The sequence below is a fragment of the Pteropus medius genome, unplaced genomic scaffold, assembly GCF_902729225.1.
Source record: "Pteropus medius unplaced genomic scaffold, Ma_sr-lr_union100, whole genome shotgun sequence".
NCBI classification, from domain to species: domain Eukaryota; kingdom Metazoa; phylum Chordata; class Mammalia; order Chiroptera; family Pteropodidae; genus Pteropus; species Pteropus medius.
This window is the reverse complement of record NW_024343578.1, coordinates 1223599-1251535: the sequence shown is the minus strand read 5'-3', so window position 1 is coordinate 1251535 and position 27937 is coordinate 1223599. Positions and strand designations below refer to the sequence as shown.

Genomic DNA, 27937 nt, shown 5'->3' with positions numbered 1-27937 from the left:
CACCCTAAACTCTCCCTCATGGTTTCTCAAGAAATCTCCACATGAATTATCTGAACGACAATTGAAACCACTTACGAATATACAAGTAACGTTTTATTTTATATTCTATCTTCCATTTGGCATAAGCCTTTCGATGTTTGTTTTTTAAACCAGTGAAATATACAAATCACGCAAGACAGAAATATGTACATTAAAAGTACAGGATAAAGGCCATAGAAGATATACATAATATCTGAATGACGAGTAGAATATTTTACATTAAATAGTTTCTTTTAAAAACTAGGATTGTTAAACTCAACTCTCTTCATAAACATGAATCACTAAAAAGAAACAAAATCTGGTTTAGCAAATAAAAAATTACTTCATGGTTTTTGTATAATAAAAACCAAAAAAGTGACATTTTAAACTAATTAGTGCTTTTTAATTTCAAGATCTTTTGCTTGCAATTCACTGCAACTGAGGGGAAGTGAATATCCTTGTGCAATAAATTAAGAGCCACAGATGGCTGAGGTGATATGAAGGCCACCAAGTCTAGGAGGGTTGCAGGAGATGTGTATCTTTCCAAACTTTTAAAACAACGTAAGTCCGAGATAAGATGGAACTTTTTGGAAAGAGGTGTCCTTGTTTAAAAAATTTAAAAACTAGCTATGTATGTCATGAGCCGGATTTTCCTTAGGGACTCAAATAGGTACTACTAGATCGAACAGGAACAGTGTTCACTCTGCAAGTCGAACTAAGTGAAACGCTGACCGTGCTTCTGAGTTTCAAATCTCTCTTCATTTCCACATCTATGCCGAACAAGTAATGCCCTCTCAAGAAAGTGTACAGAAATGGAGGTTGGAGAAAGAGGGGGAGTGGCAGGGAAGATAAAAGAAATCTTCAAACCAACATGCGTTATCAGTGAGGAAGACCTTCGAGATTCCTCAGAAACGAGGCTGCTTCATGATGCTCAGGGTGGAATCACAACAGGGCCACAGCCCAAGCTCTACTTGAAATCTTCTGGAAAAATCCCAGTTGGATTGCAATGAAGGACAACAATACTCTAGACTGAGAAATAACCCCAGAGTAAAGCGTAAATCTAAATCAATGGCTGCACTGAGATATAATTATATTTATATTTATATATATGTATATATATATATATATGTTATGTACAAAAGACTTTGAGATATCAGGCACCATTAAACCACATTTCCCCCCCTTATAAATGCAACTGTTCAAGTACACTAGGAACAGTTTCAGGGTACACCTGCAGTATAATAGGAAAAGCTTGAGTGGAGAGTCTAAACACAGGATCATAACAGTGAAATGCTGTAACACCTCTGTGAACTCCATTAGCCAAGTAACATCATTAAAAGAATAAAAGTTTTAGGGGGAAAAAAAATCCCTAAGTAGTAAACCATTTTCCAAGTGGCGCTCCTAATGGTTCATTTCCTGTCCTGCAATCAAAGGGGACCCAGTGGAGCAGCCTTTGGAAATGTGGCCAGCCTCACCTCCTCCTCCCCACGCAGCAAGGAGGAATCAGACAGGGCTTGGGGTCAAGTGGGAGGGCAGATTTCACTTTTTCCCCTCAAACAGGTTTTCTGCTCTGGTGCAGTACTGAACTGCATGCAATTATCTTGTTGTTTGGGCTGAGGATCTGTAAATGGAATTCATGTATTATTTTTATTATTATCATTTATTAACCAAGTATTCCTAAGAAAATTACAGTATATTTTCCTTTATATTCAAGTCAACCTCCCCTGCCCCTCTCCAAACAAAAAGTCTATAACCCAGAATCATTTGGGGATGCTTTTCCAATTTAATAACCTAATTCCTATAACAGCTTCAAATCACTGTTAATATGGAAGTTTTTAAGTTTTATAATTTCTGGGGCTTTCCTCCCTGCTCCCCAAGTTTCAGTAGCTTTTAGAATAGGACCATCTGCACATGGAATGTTGGAGAAGTATGAGATACATGATATACCTTCTTTTTTCTTTGAGGGATATGAAAGTCCCGCTTTTATATTTTCAATTACGAATTTGAAAATGTTTCAGGCTGGCAGCCCCTGGAAAGGGGTAGTGGGGGGCGGGGGGAGTGTCTCATTTTCTTGTTTGAGTCTCAAGATCTTTCGCCAGAGCATTTACAATTCATTTTGGTCACAGAGGCTGAATCGTGCATAGATTTGGAGCACTGGGTGCTACCTGTCCCATATGACCCCATAGCTGAGAAAAAGAAAACACATTTCCTTTACCTTCTGGATGTGCACATAAGCTAGAGTATGTGTTATTTCCCCCTCATCTTATACCATCGAAAGAAGTCTTGTCTTACCTTTTCAAAGACCCACAAATAAATATTTTTCTTGGTTCCCACCCCCCATTTTTGCCAAATAATAATTATAATATTAATAATAAACCACAGAGTTCTTAGATGGGAACAGAAAAAAATGGTTCCGGTTGCAATTCTTGAGGGAAAATAAAACAATATTAAAAACAAAAACAAAAAAACACAGAATCATTGTACTTTCTATAAATAAGTGGGTCCTGGGAACGGGGCTGAGTGGCAGGCGGGCAGCGGGCGCCCACTATTTGCACACAAACTGGTCCACAATCTCCGTGCACTTCTTGCACTTGACGTAGCAACACCAGTGGAATTTGCAGTGGCAGCGCTCCGTCTGCACGGTCTTGAACTGGTCATAGCCACGGCCACAGCACATGAGCTCGCAGCCGTCCATGCCCTCGGACGTCTTGTTGCACAGGCGGCCTTGTGTGCCCAGTGAGCCCGTGCTCTCATTGCGCACGCAGTAGTCAGGGCTGGGGTCGATGTAGACCAGGTCCTGCGTGGTGGGCGAGTTGAAGCGGCTGTTGACTTGCACCAGCTTGCCTCTGCCGTTGAGCCGCATGGCCGCAGCACTGTCATACTTCTCCTTTAGGGCGTCGCCCACCTTGCGGAAGTCTGCCAGCTGCAGCCAGCACGTCTTGAGGCTACACGAGCCGGACACCCCGTGGCACTTGCAGGCCACATCAGCCAGGTTGTAAACCGTCTGTGGGGAGATGGGGACAGTCAGTGTACAAACACAAGGAGGAGCCCAGACCCAGGTGGGGTTTTGTTGACAGAGCCCCGCTGCACCTTCTAGATGGAGCCATGTTCACCAGCTAAACTAGGGGTGGGCTATTTCCTCTTCATTCTCCACTACCAGAAGTCTGTGTTGCTTTCTTTTAAAAGTCTACCAAATAAGTATGTTCTCAGCCCCTCATTATTACACATCATCATAATAAACAACCACAAGTTTTTAATAGGAACAGGAAATAAACCATTTCAATTACTTCTGTTTTGCAGGGAAACAATAGTAGCACCGACTGATACATCTTGAACATGCATCCCAGAGATTGTGCACACCACCTGGATTAGTCCCCACAACCAACCTAGGAGGGAAGTGCTAGTATCATCCCCATTTCACAGAGAAGGAAAGTGAGGCCCAGAGAGGTAAGTTACTTACCAAATACTTGGAAGTAGGGATGCCAAAATTTGAACCCAGGCAGTTTGTCCCAGCTCATGCTCAGTGATTTGCCCACGGGCACCCAGCTGGTAAGTGGTAAAGCTGGGAGGGGTTTCAGCCCAGGTAGGATCAGGGCTCAAATCTTTACTCACTATTACTATTACTATGATTGCTATGTGCCAGGCACTATCATAAAAGCCTTTACACGCTTTATCTCATTTCATCCTCTCACCAAAGTCATAACATGAGCTGGATTAGATGATGGCACAGTGACACAGAAAGGATAAGTGGCCTGCACAGGTCACACAGCTAGAACGTGGGAGAACTGGGCCTGGATCTCAGGTGTATTCTGCCTCTTGTTTCCCAAATAATCCTTGCTCCCTATCCTCACTGTCTAGGCTGAGTGCCCGCCCTCGACATAGGTTATGTCCTGACTCTGCCCCTGAATACGGACAGCTGGCTTCACCTCTCTGGGCCTCTGATTTCCATCTCTGAAGGGGATTGTGATTTCCTCATTCTCACAGCACTGTTATAGGATAAAATTAGAGGATGCATGGAAAGTATGTAGCATTCAGGATGCAATCAGTAAATCTGGTCTTTCTCCAGGGTGGTAAGGGCATGGCGTCTGGGTGCTGGTCCTGGGCCCTTGCGTAGGCGCCTTGGCCTCCAGGAGCAGTGCCCGTGGGTCTGGCCCCACAGCACTGTACCCAGCAGTCTAGAAGGTAGTGACTGCCTATTTATAGTTCTGATGGCCCACAGTTCCTGAACCAGTTACCCTCCAGAGTTGACATGGTATTGACAGGTCACAGAAGGCCTGTCAGGAACCTGGACGCTGAGTGAATTAGAAGGCTGCTTCCACACAGATCAGCTACCTTCTTCCTCTGAGGATTCAGAAGGGACTTTCTTACAAAGAGGGCCAAAGTATATTCCCTTGGCATAAAGAGTTTCAGGCAAGCAGCTAGTCTGAGGAAGGGTTTTGCAAACATATTTAACCTTTACCCCCTCTTTGAGGAAAATAAAAAGCTAATGTCCTGAGGAGATTCTACTATGATTTCCTGGCACAGTGTCCAACTTCCCTTCCCCACCCCCACTATCCTGGAGAAAAACTGTCTTCTATGTAACCTCATCCGCCAGGATCCAAGCTCAGCTCACTGCTTGAATTATAAAACTTATGAGAAAAAAAACTTCAATATTAAAAAAAATGCAGATGTTAAATGAAATTATAATATTAAAGTTGCTCTTCCAAGTCTCCAAAATCCCCTTTCCTCACTTGGAAATCCCTTGCCCCTCTCTCCTTGGTTGCTAATCCCCTGATGATTTCTTTACATGAGAGAAGTCTAAGAAATCCTTAAAGATAGAGGAAAGCGCCAAATATGGGCACAACGGGGCCCATAGGAGTCAGCCCCATCTCTAACCTGGAGGCATGTCTGGTTTGAGGCACTGGGCACACTGTATGCAGAGAGTAAAGGGATGTGTCCCTAATGAGGACAGAAGCAAGGCCTTCTGGGCTCCCAGAGAGAGTGAAGCTAACATGCCCATTGCATGGCCCTGGGTCAGCCACAGTGAGGAGAGTCCACCCACACTGCAGGCGCCATAGCAGGGGGAGGCCTGAGAACTGAGAGCCTGAACTCCCTCTGGGGCAATTATCTGACTCCTCAGGGCAGCACAGGCAAAATACTGCAGAGTTCAGTCCTTCCCCAACGCCACCAAATGTTTAACATCAAATTTGAGAAGATAAGTTATCCGGAATTATCTAGATAATCTTTGACTTCTCTATGTCTTTTACTTCATAATGTTTAGTAATTATCATTTATCAAGCACTTTCCTAATGGGAGACACTAAACTAGGACCTTCGATTGAATCACATGAAATTGTTAACTTTGTAGGTCAAAAATATATTGGTAATTTTGTATGGCTTAACCTACTATGCGATCCCTGTTAGTGCTCTCAATAACCCCAAGAGATAGTTAATGCCATTTAACAGATGTGGAAATGTGGAAACTGAGGCTCAGAAACAGAAAGGAACAGACAGAACTGGATTTTAACCTAGATTTCTCTAATTTCAAAACCTATAGTCCTTCATCCCTAAACTGTGATATATGCATGAGATTAATTTTTAAAAGTGCCTGGCTCGTACCTCACTTCATTAAATGTCTTCCACGGCCATGAAGTGGTTCTCTAGGCCTCAGTTTCCCTATCTTTAAAATGAAAGTGTGCAGCCAGAAAGTTCTAAGGCTCCTTCCAGTATTGGATATTTTACTTGGTGATTATCTTCCCTTTTCCTCACCCTAAAATACAGAAGAGTGAAATCTCTGACCAGAAAGTTCCTGGCACCTACATTGGGTTCTGTGAAAAAATAATGGCCCTGGTTTTCATTGCTGCCAAAGTTAAGAAAAGTTTTCACCCCTTCATTTTAGAGCAGCCATAAAGTGCCATGTGCTTAACCACAGGGGAGGAAGAAGGGTCTTTTGAACTACTATGGAGCAGCATTTCATAGCCCCACGAGGGGAAGGAAAGAGCAGAATGGGGACACTCAGGAGGTCTTAAAGGAAGGTCCTCTCTGGGCATTTGTGAGCGGCTCTCTCATCTCTCCAGAGCCACCCACAACTGGCATGATGGTCAGACTTCCAAAAATGCTGTAGTTTTCCTAGAAAAGCTCTTTAAAAAAAAAAAAGCCCTTGGTCTATCAGGCCTGCTATCTAGTGACATAAGAAAGAGAAAGGACGTAGCGGGAAAAGATAAGTCTTGGAAGCTAGGGAGAGGGCTTTCTCATCTGGGCACCATGGGAATAAAAAACTCCCTCTCCCAAATTTCAGTCCAACAACAAACATATTCCAGGGACGAGGGCAAACATTCATATTTTTACTTCTGGGCTGGGCCGGCTAATTGCACTGGGAACTAATTAAAAAGGGATAGAAAGATCTTTCTTGGGCAACTGCAGGAGCACCTTGGCTGGAGCGGGCCAAGGCAGGATGATTCGCCCCCAGGAGGTCTTTCAGGAGTGTGTGACCCTCTCCATAAAGGCTGTGGCCTACGTGTGTGGAGGTGGGGGGTTGGAAATAAAGGAGAAAGTGAGAGAGAAAGAGACAAACAGGACGAGTGGGAAAGAGACCTGAAAAGATAGAAAGAGGGGTGAAGACAGAGAGGGAGACCGAGATGCCGCAGAGAGATAGAAAAGGGGAAAGGAAACTATAGAGGGTAGGGTTGGAAGAGGGAGGGGTAGAGAGACAAGAGGCCCAGCGTGGTTAAGGGAACGAGAGTCGGGGATGGAGACACGACTGGGGCACTCACCCTGCGGCCAGCCTCGTTGTTGTGCAGGTTCATGAGGATGCGCGCGCTCTCGTATGAGCCCTTGGCGTGGATGCGCTCTCGCTCGCGCGCGTCCACGAACTCCTTCGCGAAGCGGTAGCCGTAGTCGATGTTGTCTCCGCAGCCGCCCCACAGCCAGTCCCGCGGCAGGTCCTTGGGGCGCGCCGCGCGGCTGCAGCCGCAGGTGGACAGCTCGCCCTCGCGGCACGCGCGGCTCATGGCGTTGACCACCCCCGCGGCGCTCACCGCGTACGTGAAGGCCGTCTCGCGGCTGCCTGCAGGCGAGGACGCAGGTCACCGGGGCCCGCTGCGGAGGGGACAGGAAGAGCCCCCGACACACAGCAGGCCCAGCAGCCCCTGGCCCTGTGAGGGGTGCGGGTGGAGGTGAGGACAGAGGAAAGCCTGCTCGCACACGTGCTGTCCCGGGCGGGGCCTTCCCAGGATGGGAAACATCCCTAACTTAAATACAGGCCCTGCGCCCACCTGGAAGGGAAGCCGAGAGACATCCCCCAAACCTACAGAAGCAACAAATGACAAAGGATTAAGTAGCACATCCCTGATATCTCTGCTCTGACATTTCAGAGCCTAAGGCAGGATCCTAGGCAGTGCTGGACTGATTTTCTCTATAACCCTTTTGAAGATATTGGAAACATTTCCAAAAATGCACAAGAAAGAAGTCGCTGAGGAAAAAGCCAGAATTTGGGTTAACTTCCTTACACTTACTTTAATGGTTGAATTATTTTCATTTTGAGTTACATATAAGGCAGAGGGAGCATAGAATTTGCTAGGCTTAGAGCCTCGGAAAGTCTGAGTTCCCAATGGAACCTAGACACTACAGCAGCCACGCTTGTGGCGGGACTAGTTCTAGCCTAGCTTCACCCTCCTCCTCCTGCAATGTAACCACCACCACCACCACCTCCGGCCCCCAGCTCCATCATGCATAATGAAATCTGTCTCAGGACAAGGCTCTTGACTTTCCCAGTGGACATTTCTAAACCTTCCTAGAGAGTTGTAAATGAAATTTGCCTCTTCTTAAATCCCAAGCTGACTGGACTGATACCTCTTATTCAAGAGGATGAGTGTCTACCTTTAAAACAGCCTGCTGGTTCTGGGATAAATAACTCCCTCTCCCAAAATAAAAGCCTTTCTAGTATCACTTCTGCAACTCCCTGACAGCCTGTGCCTCAAAGTATTAGAATAATAGCAAGTAGGGGAAAAGCACAATCTAAAGGGAAGAGAAAAAAAAAAAAAGCTTCTTCCTTCCCCAAACTTGTAAAGAATATGCAAACCTAGGGGAAAAAAGTTTTCTCCTTCCCTAAAACTCATAAAGACTATATGTCCTTGTAAAACAGTTATATCGGGGAGCTCTATTTGTAAGGAGAAAAATGGAGGTAATCACAGACCACCTTAATCTCCACTTGTACTTGAAGACTTTTCTGCATGTAACAAGAAGCCACTTAATAAAAATGTACTATGAAAGAGAAAGGGTTAACACCAGGCCAGCTGAAGCTGGGCCTACGGGTGGGATGAGGAGGGCCTCACTTTCCTCAACTGTAAAATAAGGGTACTGAACTAGATGCCTAGGAAAAACAGGCCCCTTCTGGCACTAGAATCCCTGTACCAGAATCAGTTTCTCCTATACTTAAAAAACTTGCTAACTATCAATTTTTTTTGTGGGGTGGAGGGAAGGGGGTGACATAAGAACGGCTGACAATCAGCCTCAGCCCCAGCCAGGCCCACTCTCTGCAGGAGGATGGCTATGCCAATGCAAGGATCCAGCAGGCTGTCCTTTTCTCGGACTTCCGCTCCACACTTCAGTCTACAACCATCTGTAATCCCTCTTCTAGGAATGGCGATGTTTCCGATTTACCACAGACCTTCCCTCTCACATTTTAAAAAATGAATAACTTAAGGTGTCAACTGGTGGTTGGCAGGAGAATCCAGAAAGTTCCCGTGGGGTGTAACATCTATCTTGCTCAAATTAGAGAGGCATAGAACATGCGGGGAGTGGAGAGAAATGAAGAAGGCAGACAGATTCTAGGGAGTTATTTAGGGATTAACACTGATAATACAGAAAACACTGTGGCCCTGGATGGAAGACTTGTAGAATAAAGAGGTAGCTAGAAGAGGAGGAGATAAACAATCCTCTGGAGACAGAGGAAAATAAGACACTGTCCTATGAGTATACAGAGCATAAAAGAGCTTTTATACAAAACACAACAATGCTGCTTGTTTCATAAGTCTATCTTAAGCATTCCCTTTTTTGCCCCAGAATACAAACCTGGTAGAAGTCTCTAAACTAATTGGTCACTGCAGGGAAAACATCAGTATGAAAAGTGCTCTTTGGCTAATAGCCTGTGTGACAGTCATCCTGGATGGAATACTGCTGGTTCAGTTAGGTTTTCCTCCCTGTGAATCTACATCCTCTCTGATCCTCACACTCCTTAAAAATGGCGCCTTTCTGACATATCTTTTCACAGCATGGAAACAAAGAAGAGACAGAGACAAAAGCTGGAAGAAAGGGTAGCATGATGAAAAATGAGAAAGTTTCCAAAATGAAGAGTGGGCCCTTCATGAGGCGATTGTGTACAGTGCCTCCAAGGCAATTGGCACCCTAGAAAAATGAGTTGAGGAGGGGTTGGAAGTGGCAGCCCTGAGTTTCTCAGACTCTGGCCCCATCACAGGGTCAGATTCTCACGGACAAGAATTGCTCTCCATGTCCTTGGTGTTCTGAGTGCTTTGGAGTACACACACACACACACACACACACACACACACATACACACACACCACACACACACACTACCTTTCAAAATGTTCCCTTAGCACATGCTCTTCAAACATACCCTTAAATAGAAAAGTGAAAGCTAAGTAACTTTCCCACTATTGGGGTTGGGTTCATGTTCCTCTTCCACAAAAAGCTGTTCTGGTTTTTCTTCTCTTCAACTATTTTTTAAATAAATAAAAAAAGACAAGGCCCTGTCAGTGTTCCACCACAAGCCACCCAGCAGCAGCTTTCTGCCCTGAGACCCCTCAGGCACCTGGGGAACTTTTGGCAAGAGATGCAGCAAGTGTCCTCACCTTCCCAGGACAGCAGCTGACTTGATAGAATCTAGAAGGGCTCCCTCAAAGGCTGTCAGGAGGTTCTACTCCCACCCACTTCCCATCAACCCAGACCGTAGTACCACACAGCTGAGGACCAGAGAGTATACTGGCAAGGGACAATTAAACATAGGCCTTTGTACCAAGGGTTCTGCTTGTTCCCTAAGGAAGTAGGCTCTTTGAATCTTGGACCACATTTTAAATAAATCTCCAGCAGAACTCAAATCCACTTAGCAAATGATAGCTTATTCTGAACGTTTCGGGCCAAAACAGGCTACGTATAAAGACAAGAAGAGGATCTTAAATCAAAGCTGTGTTCCAGTGACTACTCAGAAAAAGAGTTCAATTGCTGTTTTCCTTTCTGGTTACCATCAGAGGTGTAGGATTTTTGCACACTCCTATACTTGTGAAAAAGCAGCCCCATAATTTGAAAGGAAGGCAGGATACATAGGGGGGATACATAAAGCAAACGTGAGGGGGTAAAGCTGACAACTTACTATTCTGATATAACTGAAAAAAAAGGTTTTCTCTCACTCACAGTATCAAAATGCAGGGGAATTAAATCCTCACCACACCCCCAGTTAACTACATAAGGCAGCCTATATTCAGGGAAAACTCCTGAAGCTTAACTCCTAGATTCCGATCCCAGTATATATACATTAGCACATTTTAATCATTAACAGGAAGGACAAAGCCCTATGAAACTTTGCAGGCTGAGGCTGCAGACCATTTTCCCATTCAATTAGAAGAACGGCTTCCAGTCCTGTATTATTTTAGTTTATGAAGCCGCTTGGCTCAAACATCCACTGACAACTCTTTTTTGTTCTCAATGAATACACTTTTCAGGGTTTTTTAAAAAGCATTTTATCCATCCGTGACGGATATTAAGCCAACTTTTTTTCTTCAGTCAGTATAAACAGTTAATTGCTTTGATAAATTGCTTCTTATTTTAGGAGTCACTGCAGTCATATTAATTATAAGGGCTTGTTTGCATAAAAGTAAAGAGACCTAAAATTTCACACTAGAAAACACACACAGGACCACATCTGTCAGATAGTATCCTATGCTATTAAACCAAACCAGAGACAAACTGAGTTTTCAAATTCTTTGCCTTTAGCCCAGTTTTAATGCCATCTTCTCCCTGAATGGAATAACAAGTTCAACAACACATTTAAAATAAAGAATCGGTCTGTAGTGATACATTTAAAGTTTTTTTTTGTTTGTTTGTTTTTAAGTTTCTAGGTTAAGGTCTGAAGCATGTGCTTTTATATCAATTGCCAAAATCGCAAATGTAAATTGGATCACTTCTAATTAAAATTCTTTCTGGGACTAAAAATAAAGCTCTTAACGTATATATCTTTATAACCTCAGGGAATATCTATATTAGGAAAATTAGAACCTTATTCACTTCCAACCTATCTAGCATTCTGAAAGAGGACAATTTTTAGTTTGCTTCTTGGGACATTTGAATTATGGCTTAAGTTGGGAACCTTCTTACAGTTAAAAAGAGTTCTGAAGTTTAGAAGAACATAAATGACTCAGCTTTCCTCATCTACTTTTGAGAAACAAAAATAAGTGTGCTGCTTCTATTTTAAACAAAATGTTTCTTAGAAAAATTAAGTGTTCAGAAAAACGAAGGAGACTTTGATGCTCCCCTCCTGGTTTGGTTAAAGAAGTCCAAAACAACGTATAATCAGTGTGGGAACAGGAATTAACACCGGTAGCAATAGTGACAAAAATTCCCAAGCAATCACCCTGCTAGAAGATTCCCTCCTTGTCAAGCTGGTCAGTAAATACTAAGGACTTTTTCTAGGAAAAAGTGTATATATATATTTAAAAATATGTTAAACAGTTTCCTACCTATCTGCATAACCCTGCCAAAAACGGAGGTGTTATCTACGGTGCTGCAGTTCCATCTCCGATGTCGGAATTGATACTGGCATTCTTTGATGCCTGTCTTCGCGCCTTCTCCAATGTACTGCATGTGGTCCTGGTACAAGTGGCATAATTTCTTCTGTCCTTGAGAAAGTCCCGCCAGTTGGCTGCAGAGAGGCTGTGCTCCTATGATATATACTTCTGACATCTGAACAGGGTTATTCATACCTAGCGACCTGAAAAGGGGGGGAGATGTGCATTCAAGATTTACGTGAACCCTCGAGGTAGGCCCCCTGAAAGCATGTCAGCAAGACATAGTTTCAAGCACACAGATGCTTTTTCTCTGCTCCTTGTCCTCATGACAAAGTATGAGAAGGGCTTCATAAAACTCCTCTGTTTAACTCCACTCAGAAAACGGAGGTATTGTGTAGTCCCCATTCCGCCATCTGGCTCCTCAGAGTTTTTATTCCCTTCCTTGCCCCCACTGCCATATACCTAAACCAATATTTCCGAAATCCACTCAGAAAAAGAGGGAAACAGCGGTTTTGGGGACAAGCCTCTGACCTTAAGAGAAAGTGACTCATTTTGTCCCACAAATTGGACTGATCTGCCTTAAAAATGTATGAATGCCGAAAGTAGACACAATTAGACACGGGTAGGAGATAGGAGTTCCCTTTGACTGATGGAGGAACAGTGGGACAAGTATATAGACTAAAGAAAATTCTCCATACTCTGAACATTTTAAAAGGGCTCCTTATGTGATTGTGAAAGACCTAAGACAGGGTATCCAGTGACCAGAAGTCATGTTTGACAATCAAAAAAACACTATTCATTTACAGGGAAAAACTATCCAGAACGCCGTCAAAAATAATCCTCTGGATATACTGCAGCCTATCTACAAGGCCCCTACTAGAAAGAAATCCTCGTTTAGGGACATTTGACTACTTCAAGTTCCCTTTTTTTCTTTTAAATCAAATTTTGAGCCCAAATATTTCTCCACTTGGAGTCGAGCTGTGTTCCTAGAATTCTGCCTACATCAGACCCTGAAGGTTAATAACCTCAAGTGACAGAAAGATAAAAAGCTGAAACTCACTTTTACTACCTAGAGGTGGCGGAAAGTAAATTTTATAGATAGGCTTACAATTATTAGAGAAGTGAATTTCGGTTCCCTTTTATTATATGATGTACTACAAGCATACATCTGAACAAGGGCCTCATAGAAAAAGGTGTAGATTTATAGGTTCTGATTCCCTATGGAGCTAAAGATAAGCTTTACGATATTAGCAAATTCAATGGAAATTCTGATTTAAAGATATATATAAATAAAATGTTATATGTGTGTTAGATAAATGCACCAAAACTCAAAATTCAGTTTTAAATATTCCAGCATCATACAAATGAATCTTTTTAAAAATAAAATAAAATATGTACATAGAATGAACTTACCACCAAGAATTGGCTTCTATTACAACCTGGGCGAAGGAGAAAAATATGGCCAAAGCCATTAGGAAGAACTTGGAAGACATTGCACTTCCAGCCGTCCCCAAAGCAACTCCTGGGCTTAATATTCCAATCGACTTCTGGAGAGGGAAGAAAGGAGCAGATGTTTATTGCCTCTCAGATAATTTTCAAGCATACAAGTTTAAACAACGGAAGCATCCGGGTCTCTGAAGTTTACTGTTGATTGACTGCGCTTCTCCTCCGTGAGTTTTCTGATGGCAAGATATAGGCAGTTTCTTTTTCCAAATTAATCCACCCACGCAACCTCACCAGGAAATCTGATTTCGCTGGGATCCTGTGCGCGGGGCACGCCAGCGATTACAAACATGTCTCAATGCTGTTGAGTAAAAACCCCGGTGCCAGGCGCTGCCTCCTTCCTGCTTGCTCGCGTCCCGCACCCCCTCGCTCCCCTCTAGTTTGCGTTGTGCTGGGTCCCTCCACCGGAATTCACTTGGGAACCCGCCGCCACCCTCGTCCTCTCCCCGACCTGGGCCGAGCAACAAGTGGAGCCGGAATTAATTCCATGGGCAAGAGGAGCGCGAAGGCGAGTGGAGCGCGCGCCGCGGGCGGCTGTGGAGGAGGCGGGGTGGCCGGCGCGGGGGTGGTGGGTGGGGGCAGGACGCGGGAGGGAAGGGCAAGGGGTGGAGGGGCGAGGCCCGGGGGAGCAGCGCGCGCGAAAGTGCCCAGCTGGGAAATGCAGCTCTGAATTAACATCGTATGTTTCATAATCAGTTTGCGGGCTGCTTTGGGAGAAGCCACTTCCAGAGGGGGAAGGGCAGCCTGGGGTTGCTTAGAACGCTCTTCAGCCAGATGGGAGTGGGGAGAAGGAGATGGGGGAACAGGAGTCAATGAGGAGAGAGATCTGCTCTTCCAACCAAGGAATCCGGAAAACAGTGCGTTCCCCTGCCTGCGGCCTCCTCCTCGGACTTAGTGTACCCAAAGAAGGGATGGCACCCCAGAGGAAAGAAAGGGGGCTGGGTCCCGCTGTACTCGGAGAGGATCCCTTCCCAGGTCTCCCACAATCCTCCTCCCATTTTTCATTATCCCTCCCGCCCCCCCGCCCCCGTCCCCACTCCTGGCAGCTGCCACGGAGAAAGGGGAAAGGAAGCCAAGGGGGACTCCGGTTTCCTTTGGCCCTGGTCTGGAGTGGTCGGCCACTTCTCCATCGCAGCACTGTGAGCCTGGCCTTGTAACACTGCCACCCCACCCTCCAGCCCAATTCAGACTCGGTCGGGTCAGTCCCGAACGGTGAGGGTGCAGGGCGAGGCCAGAGCTGGTAAGAGTCAGCCCTGACGGGGCCAGAGATGCGCTGGCTCCCGCGCCGCGGCTGAGATCCCTGGATTCCAGGGCGTGGAGTCCCGGGCGGCAAAGATTCCCGTCGTCAAGAATTTCGGGGCAGGGGCAGCCTTGGAAACTTCGGCTGCCGATCCTCCCCACTGGTGACTTCTCCACCTGTAGGCGGCGGCGGAGCAAGGCGGTGGAGGGTGCGGGTGGGAGGAGCGGGTTTCCAAAATCCCCTTTTACATTTCTGATAAGTGTAACCCGGCCGCGCTGCGCCCTCCCGCAGCTACCGAGGGAGCTCCTTCCTTGGGAAAGGAAAGGTGAGCCTCCTCCAGACGGCTAAAGGGCCTGGCCTGGAGCCTGCGCCGTAAAAGGGACTGATGGGACCTAGGCAGCCGTGGAAACGCGAAGGGGCTCAAGAGCTTGCCACGGCTTTTCCCTGTCAGCCGTCCCTTTGGCCCGGACACCTCGGGACTCCTAGAGGAAACGCTTATGTGGTCCCCAGGGCCCGCTAACTAGGGCTCCACGCCCGTAGCTCGCTCGTCCCCAAAATGGCACAAAGCTGGGGGTGCATCCCAGAGAAGAGAAACCTGAGGTTTCCCCAGCCTAGGAGGGAGAAGTCGTGGTCTCCCTCCCCACCCCCGCCCGAAGTGTCAAGTTTCCTCCGGGGGAGGGGTGGGCTGCGAGGTCTGCCTTCGCGCGCGGCCCTTGCTGCAAAGCCGACTCTCCCCATAGGCGGCCAAGGCCGCGCGCGCACACACTCATGCACACTCACACGAGTGCACACTCACACGAGTGCACAGTTACACACGCTCCGGTGTGCTTCCGAGACCACGGGCGCGTATCGCTGCTGGCCGCGTGCTCTTTTCCAAGCTTCCTGACGGGCGGGGCACGCGGGGCGGGGCGCGGGCAGCCGAGAAATTGATAACAGATTCGGCGGATTACAGCAGATCTCTTTGTTAGAGGCAAAGCCACACAAACCGAACCCACACAAACCGAACCCACTCTCGGCCCGAAGGCCCCGGGAAAAGTACACCCTATCCCAGAGCTGGGGCCAATTGGGAATGGGCCACTAGGTCTCCGCGACTCGGGTCTCTCCAGGCTGGCGGTAGGCGGGAAGTGTCCCCAAAGGGATCCGCAGGAGAGCCCCGCGAGTCGCGTTTCCACTTAACCCCGCGCGCTTGCCGGGAAACACCTTGGCCCTCTTCCCGCTCTAAAACCTGCGCAACCAAGAAAAGGCCCCACAAGTTTGAAATAGTGAAGGAACCCACAGAGAATTCACTAATAAATACACCAACTCTGTGGGGTAAACATCTCTGCCTTGTTTACCAAGAGATCTGACCCGAAAGACTTTACGAAATGAGACTTCTCCGGAGACTGTCATACCAAAAAGGGTAAAACAAAAGTTCTAGGCAGACGCTGGGTTTGCCAAAGAACGGACTAAATGTTTTCGAACACTTTCAGGGCCTGAGGAAGCCGACTTTATAAGGATCCTCGGAATCTGTTCCCTATGTGCGATGAGGAGGAGGATGTATTTGAGGGGTTCAAACGCAGGGGAGGGTTAAGGTAAGGGTAGGGCGTTCGTGCGCCCTGGTTTCCAGCCCAGAGCAGCTCAAAGCAGTGACTGCTTATTCTGTCTCTCCTCCAAAGCCTTCGCATTGGATTGAAGGTGTTCCTAACTCCCCCTTTTTATCAACTGGGGTGCGGATCGTGAGTAATGAGGGGTGAGAGAAAGGAAACCGTCACGCTGGTTAGAGCATGTTTGCAGGCGGCAGAAAGCATCGGAACTCGCGCGCAATCGCGCGCAGCACCCTAGTCCTTCGCCCGCCTCCCTTAAAGAGAAATTCCACAAAGGCAAGGATACGATCCTTGCTCCTCCGTCACCGGCGCTACCTCATTCGATTTGGGCACCTCCTTCCACCAGGCTCTTTGTGTCCAGCCTCCCTCCCCCCCCACCCTGGACCCTTCCCCCCGAAGTCTGGGAATGGAAATGATGAGGGATACCAACTAGGAGGAATAAGTAAGTTAGACCTGGGTTCGCGGTGGTGAAAAGGGTAGAAAACTCCAAGATTCGCAGCTCTCGGTGGGAAATAAATGTTCTTTTCCCCACCGTGATCCCTCAACAAAGCAAGGAGATATATGAAGAAAATTGTGGGAGAAAAACCCGGTTGCAGCCACAAAGTTGGGCCGTCCTGAGTCGGTGAACACCTAGAGAAGTGGGAGGGGATGATAAAGGATGAACCGCCGAGGCCGATAGGAAGTCCACTTTAGTGGAGCAGACTAGGAGCCAGCGCTCCACTAAGCATCTAGCCTGGGTGCAGCCGGGGCCGCGGCCGCCCCACGGCACCGGGAGGTGTCCAGGGCGCTAGGTGGGGGTGGGGAGAGAGAAGGTGGAGGGAGCTCCTAGAGCCCAAGTCAGTGCAAGGAACCTGAGCAACCTCTGATTGCTCGGACTCCGAATCTACAGTAGGTCCGGTTACAGGGAGTCTCTAAGGGAGGAAGACTAGCCAAGTCTAGTCTAGCTCTGTTCCCTGCCTCCTCTCATCCATCCCTGGGACAAGGCTCTCCAGACCGCAAGACACCTCCACCCGTCCCCCCACCCCGTCTCTCTGTCTCTCTGTCTCTCTCGCTCGCTCGCTCGCTCTCTCTCACTCACACACACACACCACTTCTACCTTCTCACACAGGATGTCTAACTCTCTCAACACAGGCTCTCAGCTTTGTCCAGAGGAATAGCAGTGTCCAGTGGAAGAAAGAAAGTTAAAGATAAGTTTAACCTCCACTCTTCAGAGACAGTTTCAACTCCACCTTTAAATAGATGAAGAAACTGAGGGCAAGAAAGAGAAAGTAACGTTTGTCCTCGATTACAGAGAAAATTGGTGAGAGCACCAAGGCCGGACCCAAGGCCTCTGATAGGGCGAAGCTCTTGTTCCTATGCACTGGAGAAGAGGTACCAACCCTTCCTCCCCTCGCTCGAACCCCATTTGCTGGGTCGAACCCACGGTCCCTTCCGTACTGCAGCTATGCGCAATGAAGCTCGCCTCTGGGGGTCTCGGAGCGGCCATCCCCGGAGAGTGGGACCTGGTGGTCTGGAGGGACGTGCGCAGCCAGAGGTTGGAACTAGAAGCGAACAACTAAGCTAGCTACCCGCTAGACCCAAGAAACCGACTCCGAAGCGTCCTACCTCAAGGCAGCCAATAGGGGGCAGCCGGCACCGCACGGCGGGGAAGAAAAGGCCTTGGGAATTAGCTGAGCACTGCGCGCACGCTGCTAACTAACCCCTTGTGCACCAGAACGCTCGGATAGAGGGAGGGAAAAGGCAAGAGAGACTCTCGAGTTGAACCTCCGGAGTGGGGGTCCTCTGGAGAGGGGCTGTGCGAGACTAAGGCTAGGATGCCTAAGACCAGAGAACAACTGACTCGTTACCGCCCGACCGGCCCGTCCCCCGCACACACACAGGGTACAAATCCACACACACAATTTCCACTGCCTCTCCATCGCTTGCGCGCTCTCAGCATTGCCCTCTTCAAACTCCCCTAGCAGATGCTGTCTAGAAACAAAATATCCGCATCTGGCTGGAGCAACAGCGAACGTTGGTGGTAGGGCAGGGGCTGAGGAGGTGCGATCCCCACTGTTGGCTACAAGTGACTTCCAAAGAGCGAGTTGTCCATTTAAAGAAAGACGAGATGGGGCCCCGATGCCAGACGGTTTGGAAACGAAAACAAGGCCGCGGGGTCTCCAGGTTTGTTTGTTTGTTTTTTTTTCTTTTTAACTCTTCTTTTTTTTTGGGGGGAGGGTTGCCTTTAGAAACATTCTAATTCCAATTCCAGCCTTATTTTCTAGAAAACTAAAAATGGGCGAGATCAAGAAAAATGGAAGTAAGGATAGAAACTTGGAGGATAGAGGAAAGGTTTGGAAAATAGCAAGTTATATTGCAGGAAGAAATGTTAACTTTTCGTAAAAGTGAACTCTCGGTGACCCTCGGAGTGTGTGACTCGGCTTTAACATACAACTGACAATTAAAACAAACAAGAGTTCACAAACTGCCCCCCTCCCGCTCTCCCAACGCGGAGGCCCAAATGTTTCCAAAGGACAAGGCAGATTCTGCGCGCAGGGGGCCGGGTCGCGCTTTCTCAGCCGACAGGATTAGAGCCACCACCGCCAGCACTCCCCGCCCCCATCACCGCTGCTAAGTGCCGGAGCTCACCCAGTGGCGGCTAATAATGCTAATAACGCGACCCTGCTCCCCGCGCCGGGGTGCGCGCTGGCCCCCCGCCAGGCACTCTTAAAGGCGCAGGGCCTGCAGCGCTAGATTTCCCTGGCCAAGGCTAGCCTGCAACCTGGCCTCTGGCTGCCGAGGGCAGGAGGTGCGCTGCTCTGGGGCCCCTAGTCCGGCTCTCCGGTCTCCCAACCGAGGAATCCCCTTCCCCTTTCCAAGCCTTGGCCACACACCTTCTTGGTGCCCCGCGCAGTGGGCACTTGGTAAATATTTGTTGAATTGAATCATTATCCTGTTACTGAAATGTACATAGTAAATTAACCTCGAATTTCTCAGGGCAAAAGAAAAGTCGTCCCTGATCTGCACTCAGTTTTTCTGCCCTGGCTCTTTCTAACTTTTTCTCCAAAGTCGAAAGGGTTTGCAGAACTTTTGGTGGGACAAGAGGTCTCCCGGGAAACAGAGGCAGTGCTAAAGGGGTAGAGGGCGAAGGGGTAGGAGTCCCTGCTAGCTCCGCGGAAGTTCAGCCTCTCGAGGCGGCTGGAGAAAAGGAGGGATGGGGGAAGGATTCAGTTAACTTCTAAAAGAAAAAGAAGAAAAAAAGTGATGAGCGTCGGTGGAGCTCAGAACACCTACCTTCCTGGAGAGGGGGAGGGGGCCCAGGGAGGAAGTCGCCACCAGAGCAAGGGCAGCGGAGGAATCCAAGCAGAGCGACCGGGTTAAGCCTAGAGGGACAATCCGGCGCAGAGCTGCGGGCTCCTCCGGGGCGCGTCTGGTAGGCGCAGGGAATCGGAGCCAAAGCTGTTGCTGGAGCCCGAGTCTGAGAGTCGGAGTCGGAGCAGCGCTGGGATGCGCGGAGGAACCGAGGGGGCGCGGAAGCCCGCCGGCCCGCAGCAGGGACAGGGCCTGGCTGACGCGCAACAAGGGAGCCGCGGGTCCGGCGAGGGCGCGCAGGCGACTGTTCCGCGGCGAGGCGCTCCTTCTCCAACGTCCATCAGCGACGGCGGTAATTAGGGCTTTCCAACCCCAAATGTGGGCGTGATTGTGCAAAAGACTTTACAACAAATAAAAAAAAAAAATTCTTCACAAGAGAGTGAAAAAAAATGCCCCACTACTCAACTCTGGCCTGGGGCGGGGAGGGGGGGGTGATCTGTGCACCCAGGTGCCCCCAGTTCATTCACACCACGGATTTTGCAAACTCCCGGCGGCTCACGCCTCCTGATCTCCAGCTCCTCCTCTCCAAGTCTGTGGCCGAAACGTCTGCTTCCAGGCGCTGATCCTGCGGCCGCGAGTGAGTGTGTGGACGTCTGTGTACACACACACACACACCCAAACACACACACATACACACACACCGCAGCTTGGGGGCCACGGAACAATCAGGCGCATAAGGCTTTTTCTCCTGGAGATGCCGCTGAAAACGCACAAGTCGCCATCCGAGCTGTAAGAGTCAGCGCCAACTTTTGTCCTTTCATTTTAGGGTTTGGCAAAAAGGGGGCGCAAAATAGGTAGTAGTTGTCCCGACGTTCTGCTGAGCGGCGGTTTCGGGGGCGATTGCCCCAGAGAAGACAAGGGCTCCCCCTCCCCACCCCCTTTTTTCTTTCTTCGGATTAATCCCCCTCTTTTCCCCGCCTTTCCAGGGCGAAAGGCGACGAGAAGCGAGGGGACCGAGGGCGTGGGGCTGGGGAGGGGCAAGGGCGATGGGCTCCGCGGCGGCAGTTCAGCTTCGGAGGTCCATGGCCGGCGCGACTGCCCACCTCCTAGTTTGGCGCCCGGGCCTGAGGGGCGGGAGAGCGAGCAGGCGGGCGGCGGGCGGTCGAGGGCACCGCGGCTGCGGCGGGAGGAGCTCGCTCGGCAGCGGCCGCACCGAACCGGACTCTGGACCGCGGAGGCGGCGCCTTGGAGTTTTGCAGCAGCCTTCCACGCGATCCTGTGTCCCTCAGACAGACTGACCGACCGCAGCGACCGCGTCCCCCCCACCCACCCCCAGCCCTCCTGGCCAACTGCCTCACTTTATCCCTCCCTCTCTCCGGACTCCTCTTCCCCTGGTGTTCTTGAAATTTTTTTTTTTTTTTTTTTTCGTTGCAGAACCAAAGGCTGCTGAAGAGAGAGAGGGAAGGGGAGGAAAAAAGAAAGAAAAAACTCAACTTTGCCTATGCGCATGCGTAGTGAGGCCGGCCTATGACAAACTCCGCAGGATTTTAAAGCCGTACCACAGGCTGGGGTGCAGAGGGGCGGGATACACTCCCTGCTGGAGCCCCCTTCTCTCAACTCCCCATCCCCCAGGCATCTGCTGAAAGAGAGAGGTCCACTCTGCAGCCGCTGCCTGCCCTCCGTCCGCCTCTCTGCGCTCCCTGCAAAGTCGCCGACCCGCAGGAGGCTGAACCCCAACTTCCTGGGCCGGACCCCTTGGTTCGCCTGTCCCAAGGCCGCTTCCACTGGGGCTGCACGGGGGCTGCTGCCCCGGCACGGAATCTCTTGTAGGATCTCCTCCCCAATCTTACCCCCGGGGGAGGGTCCCTAATTCCCAGAGCTGAAGATAACGCAGGCTCACACATCCTGCAGAGCCCCAGTGTAGTAGATTTAGGTACCGGGATGCACGGTTGAGCATCTGACGGCGACACAGCGCATCCAGATGCGACGCAAGGTCTTGCCGGGTGGATCTTGTCGGGTACCCAAAGGTGAGAAGCCTGCGAAGTTCGGCAAAACCGGGTTACTGGCACTGGAAATTCTAGACACTTCCAGACACCTGTAGTTGTTGGGACCCAGGCGGGACGCGGTTGGTGGATGTGTGTGCCTCCCACCTTCAGCCACCCAAGCAGTGCCTCAAACTGGAGCTCAATTCTTGTTCTCAATCCTCCCCATTCTCCAAACATTCCAGGTAGATGACACGCGCGCGCGCACACACTCTGCTACCACCATTCATCTAGCATGCACTTGACCTTAGGGGCAAAATCCATAGCCTGGGTACTTGAGGGTGGTGGCTGTTTTGTTTTGTTACTTCGGTACCCCAATCCCACCCCTGGCTGACCACCCCAGCGTGCGCAGGGAAAGGTTCTGGCGACGATGCCCGAACACTTCGCACTCCTTTCCTGGTCCTTACTTGTCTCAGCTGACTGGACCATTCCCCAGGTCTGGCCTCCTTTGCTGGGTGCACCAAAATGGCAAGTGTGGGCTTCCCACGAACTGCAAGAGATACCCTTGCTCCCGCGGGGCTCGCTTTCTTTCTCTAGGGGCACACACGGCCATGAGGAGGAGGAGCCCGAGGTTATCAAAGATCCCCTTGAGACCTTCTCTTTCACCTCCTGAGTCCACTTTCCCCTCACCCTCTCTAGGCCTTGACCACTTAACAACTCGTGGGCATTTTCTAGTTTTCCCATCTAGCATGAGATCTGCCCATGGGAGGCAAAAGTCTACACAAGACGGGGAATCCCCCTTACCGCAGTTTCCTCTCCCCACTCCGTTTTGCCCAGTGGCTTCAGTCTGGAATTCTCCTGACTACGGAAGCTCACGAATCTCCAGGCAGGCACCCCAGTGATGCCTTTCGTGTCCATTCCTCCTCGGACACAGTTCTCAAGAGGAGGGAGGCACTGAGAGGTGGCAGGAAATGAGTTGGCTAAGAATGCAGGTCCCAAAGTGTGCTGAAGCCACTGGGCACCTGAGTGCCCAGAGGCAGTAGGCTTAGATGATTCCATTCCCAGGAAGAAAAAGGCTGTTACCTTAAGAATTTGCCCCACCCATATAACCAGTCGAGGAACACTGATTACCCAAACCACAACCCCTCTCCCCTTTTTAATTGCCCTGTTCCGAATTATGTGGATTATCTCCTGTTTCTCTCCAACTGCCTTTGCTTGTTTGTGTAGACACAGCCCCAACAGTTTTATTTCCTGCTTTGCTGTCTTTCCTGTAGTGGAAGATGGTGTTAGGTAGTGGTTAAGAGTGAGAACTCTGACATTTGGAGTTCCAATCCCCTCTCTGCCACTTTGTAGCTGTGAAACCTTGGACAAGTCATTTAGCCTCTCTGTGGGAGAACGAACAGTAATGATCATGGAACACTTAGGATGAGCCAGGCACTTATTGGGCACTCAATACCTGCTCTTCTACAAAAAGCAGCTCTGAAAACAGGTTTTTAAATTCCTTTGGTGACAAAACTAGACTTCACATGACAAGACCATTTATAGTCTTAATTTATCCCAGTTGAAGTGAATGTTCATACTTTTCACAGAAGAAATGTAAACGATGTTGGGTTACTGGGTACTTCCCCAGAGCTCACTGAGGCTGTTTGCAAACTAAATAATATGCCCTATTTTATATTTCAAAAAAAATTTCAAAATTTCCGACACACCTATCTGGCCCCAAGGACTTCAGATGAAGGATTGTGAATTTTATCTGATATTCGTAATGGGTGTGCTGAGATTATACCCCATGAGGATGCAATAAGCCCTGTGACAGTGTTTCCATAGCTGTAACCCCAGTGCTCAGAACAGTGCCTGGTACTTAGTAAGTGCTCAATAGTATTCATCAAATGACCAAATGAATGCATGCATAAATGAAAAGATTATTTCCGGAAAAAAATGTCCAGGGGAACCAACTGGAAATCCACTTTGAGCCTTCAGTCAGGGAATGCTGTTCTGGAAAGCCGGGCTTAGTTGCAAGAGCCAGTCCCACTATGGGTGTTGGTCGGTTTGGCTGGGCAATAAATAGGCAGTGCAAAGGAGGTAAATCGATGCCTCTCCATCTCCATCTTCAAAGGTCTTTGTTCCACAGACCAGAGGAACACACTCTCCTTTCCTCTCACAAACTGTGTGTGCATTTGGGTATGTGTACTCAAATTGAGTCATCTGCAGACACACTGGCAAGGCATCACTGTGCTCCACTCATTAAAAATGCTTTTGAGTCTGTGGAAAAAATAAATCAATATTTTTGGCTGCTCTCCCAACAGAGTTATTTCACAAAACAGAGTGCAAGATAAGGAATTTATGGACATCTCATCCCTGTGCCGCCTTTCCCAGTGGGAGAAAACAGGGCCTGGGTTGACATTCTGGGAAAATCTGCCCTCTTTTTATGCCAGGCAAATAATATTTTATGGCCCTGGGTTTATGGTGGTGTTTTAATGATCCACTGTAGAAAGCGGTTTTCTCTCCAGTCACTAGAATTTGTCAAGAAGGGCTGGAGGCCATAAAAGAGGGACGGGCCCCAGGGACAAACAGGCTCCATCTTCTGAAATAAACTAATAAAGGGCCCCCAAATGTTTACTCCTTCACCTCAGAGTCAAGACCAGCTAGGCTGCCTGTGCTGGGGGGTGGGGGTGGTGGCCAGATGGAGCACTAAACAGGACAAAGAGGCCGGAAGGGGGCTGAGGCTTCCTCACCACCACATGGTCACAGTCAAAGTAATACCATCATATTGTGTGGCCACTGACCACTGGCCTGGCTGGCACAGAGGTTCTCTTGAGTTTAGAGGACTTTTTGGACATGGAGTTTACTCGAGTAGGCTCCTTGAAAATCTCAAGCTTTCCTCGTGCTGGGCCTAATCACAGTGATATCCTAACTTAGAGCCTTCTTTATTTTTAAAGTCTATTGCTGGTGGTGGGGGGAGTGGAGGTAGGGCTGAATGGATGCTTTGACTTTTAAGGGATATCAGGAGCAAACAGACCTGAGTCTGAATCCCAGCTTAGCCTCTTACTGACTGAGTGACCCTGCAGGGATCACTTCTCCTTCTGAGACTTAATTTCTTCACCTATAAAGTGGAGTACATTAGGGATGTTCTAACAATCGAGGTAATGTATGCGAGGCCTCGGTCCAGCCTCTGTCTGTGGCAGGAGCTGCTGTGATTATTTCACCAAGAGGAATGTCTGTCTGTGGATCCTGGGTAAAATCCTGAGACAAATGAGTTGCCTGAGGAAAGTGGGGACGGGGGTCTCAGAAAAGGAGAGAAATGTAAGAGGCAATTATAAGATTATCTGGTATGGCTGCATGACCATATTCAATAAGGATAAGATGAATAAATGCTGAGATAATGAGTATTACATAATAATAATAATTACTGGTAACATTTATTGAGTTCTTACTATGTGCCAGATGCCAGCCACTGGGTGAACTCTTTATATTCATTGCTTTATTTCATCCTTACTATTTCATGTGGTAAATCCTTTCATTACCCACACAATGCGGAGAAAAGGGAAGGCTAAAAAAGATCACAATTTCTATAAACCTAAGGTGTTTTCTTGTTCAAACCCAAGAGTTTGAACCCAGGTTATCTGACGCTAAGTAACTGAAGCTTAAACACCATACTTTATCTACATATAAATAAAGACAAAACTATTTCTGAAAAGGTTTCTCTGGTTCCCCAAATGTGCCCACTTTTCCTCTTGGCCTCTCCTACACAAGGCTCACCTTAAGTGGATAGAGTCCAGAAAGCTTCTGATCCACTCTACTAAGCACCAAATGTGAATATCACTAGAATCGGCCACACCAGGAAAGCCTGATTTAAGTCCAGTTCAGTGGAGCACTCAAAAACTTGTCCTTCCTTTATTAATTGGCTTACTATGAAGCCATGATTTCCCTACCCTCATTCCACCACCACCATCAGGAACCACAGCATCTAAACTCAGCCATCCGCCTTGAATTCTGACCTTGTAGGGCAGTTGGCTTCCTTTGAATTTCTTGCTCTCTGAAAAGGGCTTGGTCTTGTGCCCTCTCTGAAAAGGGCTTGTGTCATCCCTGATGAAGACATGAGGGTTCTCTCTCCCTAGTGCAGTGTAGATCATATCATTCTCCTGCTTAAAGTCCTTCAGGTACTTCCCAGTTTTCCAGAAAAAGCCTAAACAAATTAACCTGCAGGCTTATCAGAGTGCATCCTTTGCATTTGCTGTTCCCTCTGCCTGAAAAGCTATTCCTCTGATCTGGGCACCCTCCCTCAGGTCAGCACCTCAATGTACATATTAACTTAATGCAGCCTCATCTCTCTCTGCCAATGATTCTCTGTATGATTTTCTTCTTTTATCCTCATCTAAATTTATCTTATTTGCATGCATGTTTATTTATTTGTTTGTTTTCTGTTTCTCCTTACTAGAACATAAGCTCCAAGGGGGCAGGGATCTCATCTTTCTTGTTCAATGACGAGCACAGTATAAATGAATGAATGAATGAATGAATTTTCATGGCCATAGCCACATAATGGTTAAACAAGGGTTTGAACTTTAGTAGTCTGTCTCTAAATAACAGAGGCTTAACCACCATATTTTATCTACCTATAAATAAAGACAAAGCTTTTTTTTTTTTAAATGCCTACAGCACCTGGTATTCCTAAGTGGTCTCCCATCCAAGTACTAACCAGGCTCGACCCTGCTTAGCTTCCGAGATCAGACTAGTTCTGAGATCAGACGAGTTCAGACGAAATTGGGCACGTTCAGGGAGGCATGGCCATAGACCAAAGCTATTTTTTAAAAGATGTTTCCCTGGTTCCCAAAATGTGTCCACACTTTTCCCATGGTCTCTCCCACATAAGACTTACCTTAAGTGGGTAGAGTCTGATAAGAGAAATAGTTTTCTTCTGAAGAAACACAGTATTTCATTACTCTTTTGTCAAATTGTTTCTGCTAAAAAGTTGTTTCCTCTTAACTTGTCTTTTCTTATAAAAGACAGCTGGCATGGTCAGTCTTGTCCATTCTATATTTTATGTGGGCCGCTGGGCATCTAGGTTTAGAACTTGGTTTAGAACATAGATGAACCATTTCTGAGGAAAACGAGTCCCTTTACTAATATGAAAGAAGCTTTCTTATGTGAAAGATAAGAGAAAACATTGCAATTTTTATTTTGTCTCATTTTACTTTTTCAATATTATGTGCCTAAATCTGTGTATTAGAATTTTCAATATTATGTGCTTAAATCTGTATATTAGAATTTGGAAATCTGAATTAGGTAACTCAATAATGACTTTTTGTTCCCAAACAACTCATTACACAGCCGTACTCCTTTGGATATATAATAAAAGGTTTTTCAACTCTTCAGTTAAGTTTCTTTCTCTGGAAGGAGAATCTAGAAAACTTAATATTATTTAAAATTTTTGGTTTTAGATAAGTTGTGAAACTGGCTGGCTTAAGAATAAGATCTCATTAGAGAGCAGCCGGATAACGCTCAGATCCGGTTCTAATTAGATTCTAACAATGATCAAATCTATCCCTTCCAGACAAGAAGCAATGAACAGTCCTCCTTTTATGACCACCTGGAAAGCCTACCTGGAGGACACATTTGAACGAATGTTAAAACAGGTTTCGTTCTAAGAGGAAAAGTACATCCTGGTATCTCACAAACTATTTAAGAACATGAAGATCGCTCCTTGTCAATTTTAGCTTTGTGACATTGAATTTTTAATATCAAACCAACAGGGAAAATTTTTAAGTAAGAGATATACATAACAACGAAATATTGAAATGAAAACGGAGTTAAGCTTAAATAGGTATTTGGTCAGGTATTTGGTCTTTTGGACACCAAATTATGCACAAAACATCTAAAAAGTCGATGGCATTTTTTAACTTTTCAAGAATGTTCTGACATCATAGCAATTTCGCATCTTATTAAATTAACTGGAGTGACTCTAATATGATATCTTACTTCTATGCAAATATTCTCAACCCTTTTAAAAGGGACCGCATATAATTCTAAATAGTAAAATTAAATCCCAAGCCTTTTTAATTTTGTATACTTTGTTGCTGTAATCATCAATGCTCAATAAAGTGACACTGTTATAACTTCCCAAATCTGTCTCAATAAATCAATGGATTTTGGATAAAAGCTTCTTTTTTCCATTCAGGTTAATCCTTGATTCAGTATTCTATAAGTGTCCATTAAAGTCAAGTGACAATTCATTGACTTTGAAAAACATGAAAAACACTCCCAGGGCAAAAAAAAAAAAAAAAAATCCCATGTCGCTGAATGTATTTAAAGTAAGTGGTTTTGACTTAAGCAAAGATTTCTACTTAACCCAGAAGAAAAGCAGTCACTCTTCAGAAATACCACAGAATTCAGGAAAGTGAAATGAGTGATGGCAAAGGATTAAATTTACCTATTCTGGCCGGTACATATATCTACTGAATATATACAAGAACACGATGGCTCCACTCATGTGTCATTTGTGGACAACCCTCTTCTTCTCAGCCCAGGAGCATGATCCTC

General features: G+C 47.4%; 1 protein-coding gene, 2 long non-coding RNA genes and 1 pseudogene across 10 annotated transcripts; 2 read left to right on the top strand and 2 right to left on the bottom strand.

Moving 5' to 3' along the window:
* Positions 1-71: 71 nt before the first annotated feature.
* Positions 72-22873, bottom strand: WNT5A (Wnt family member 5A). Of its 8 annotated transcripts, none has more exons than XM_039867412.1 (5): positions 22202-22330; positions 13211-13344; positions 11750-12000; positions 6770-7062; positions 72-3022 (listed from the first exon to the last, which is right to left on the bottom strand). In XM_039867412.1, the coding sequence occupies exons 1-5, from the start codon at positions 22313-22315 to the stop codon at positions 2564-2566; spliced, it is 1251 nt and encodes a 416-aa protein (XP_039723346.1). In that variant the 5' UTR covers positions 22316-22330; the 3' UTR covers positions 72-2563. The 8 variants fall into 8 exon arrangements, with proteins under 8 accessions (XP_039723346.1, XP_039723349.1, XP_039723350.1 ...); XM_039867415.1 differs by lacking the exon at positions 22202-22330 and adding an exon at positions 20910-20939; XM_039867416.1 differs by lacking the exon at positions 22202-22330 and adding an exon at positions 19398-20734.
* Positions 17715-19847, top strand: LOC120606292 (uncharacterized). Its single transcript, XR_005653857.1, has 2 exons — positions 17715-18287; positions 18376-19847. It is a non-coding gene; the product is annotated as an uncharacterized LOC120606292 (long non-coding RNA).
* Positions 21311-27678, top strand: LOC120606291 (uncharacterized). Its single transcript, XR_005653856.1, has 2 exons — positions 21311-21442; positions 26952-27678. It is a non-coding gene; the product is annotated as an uncharacterized LOC120606291 (long non-coding RNA).
* LOC120606369 (uncharacterized) lies at positions 26048-26193 on the bottom strand (annotated as a pseudogene).
* Positions 27679-27937: the final 259 nt, after the last annotated feature.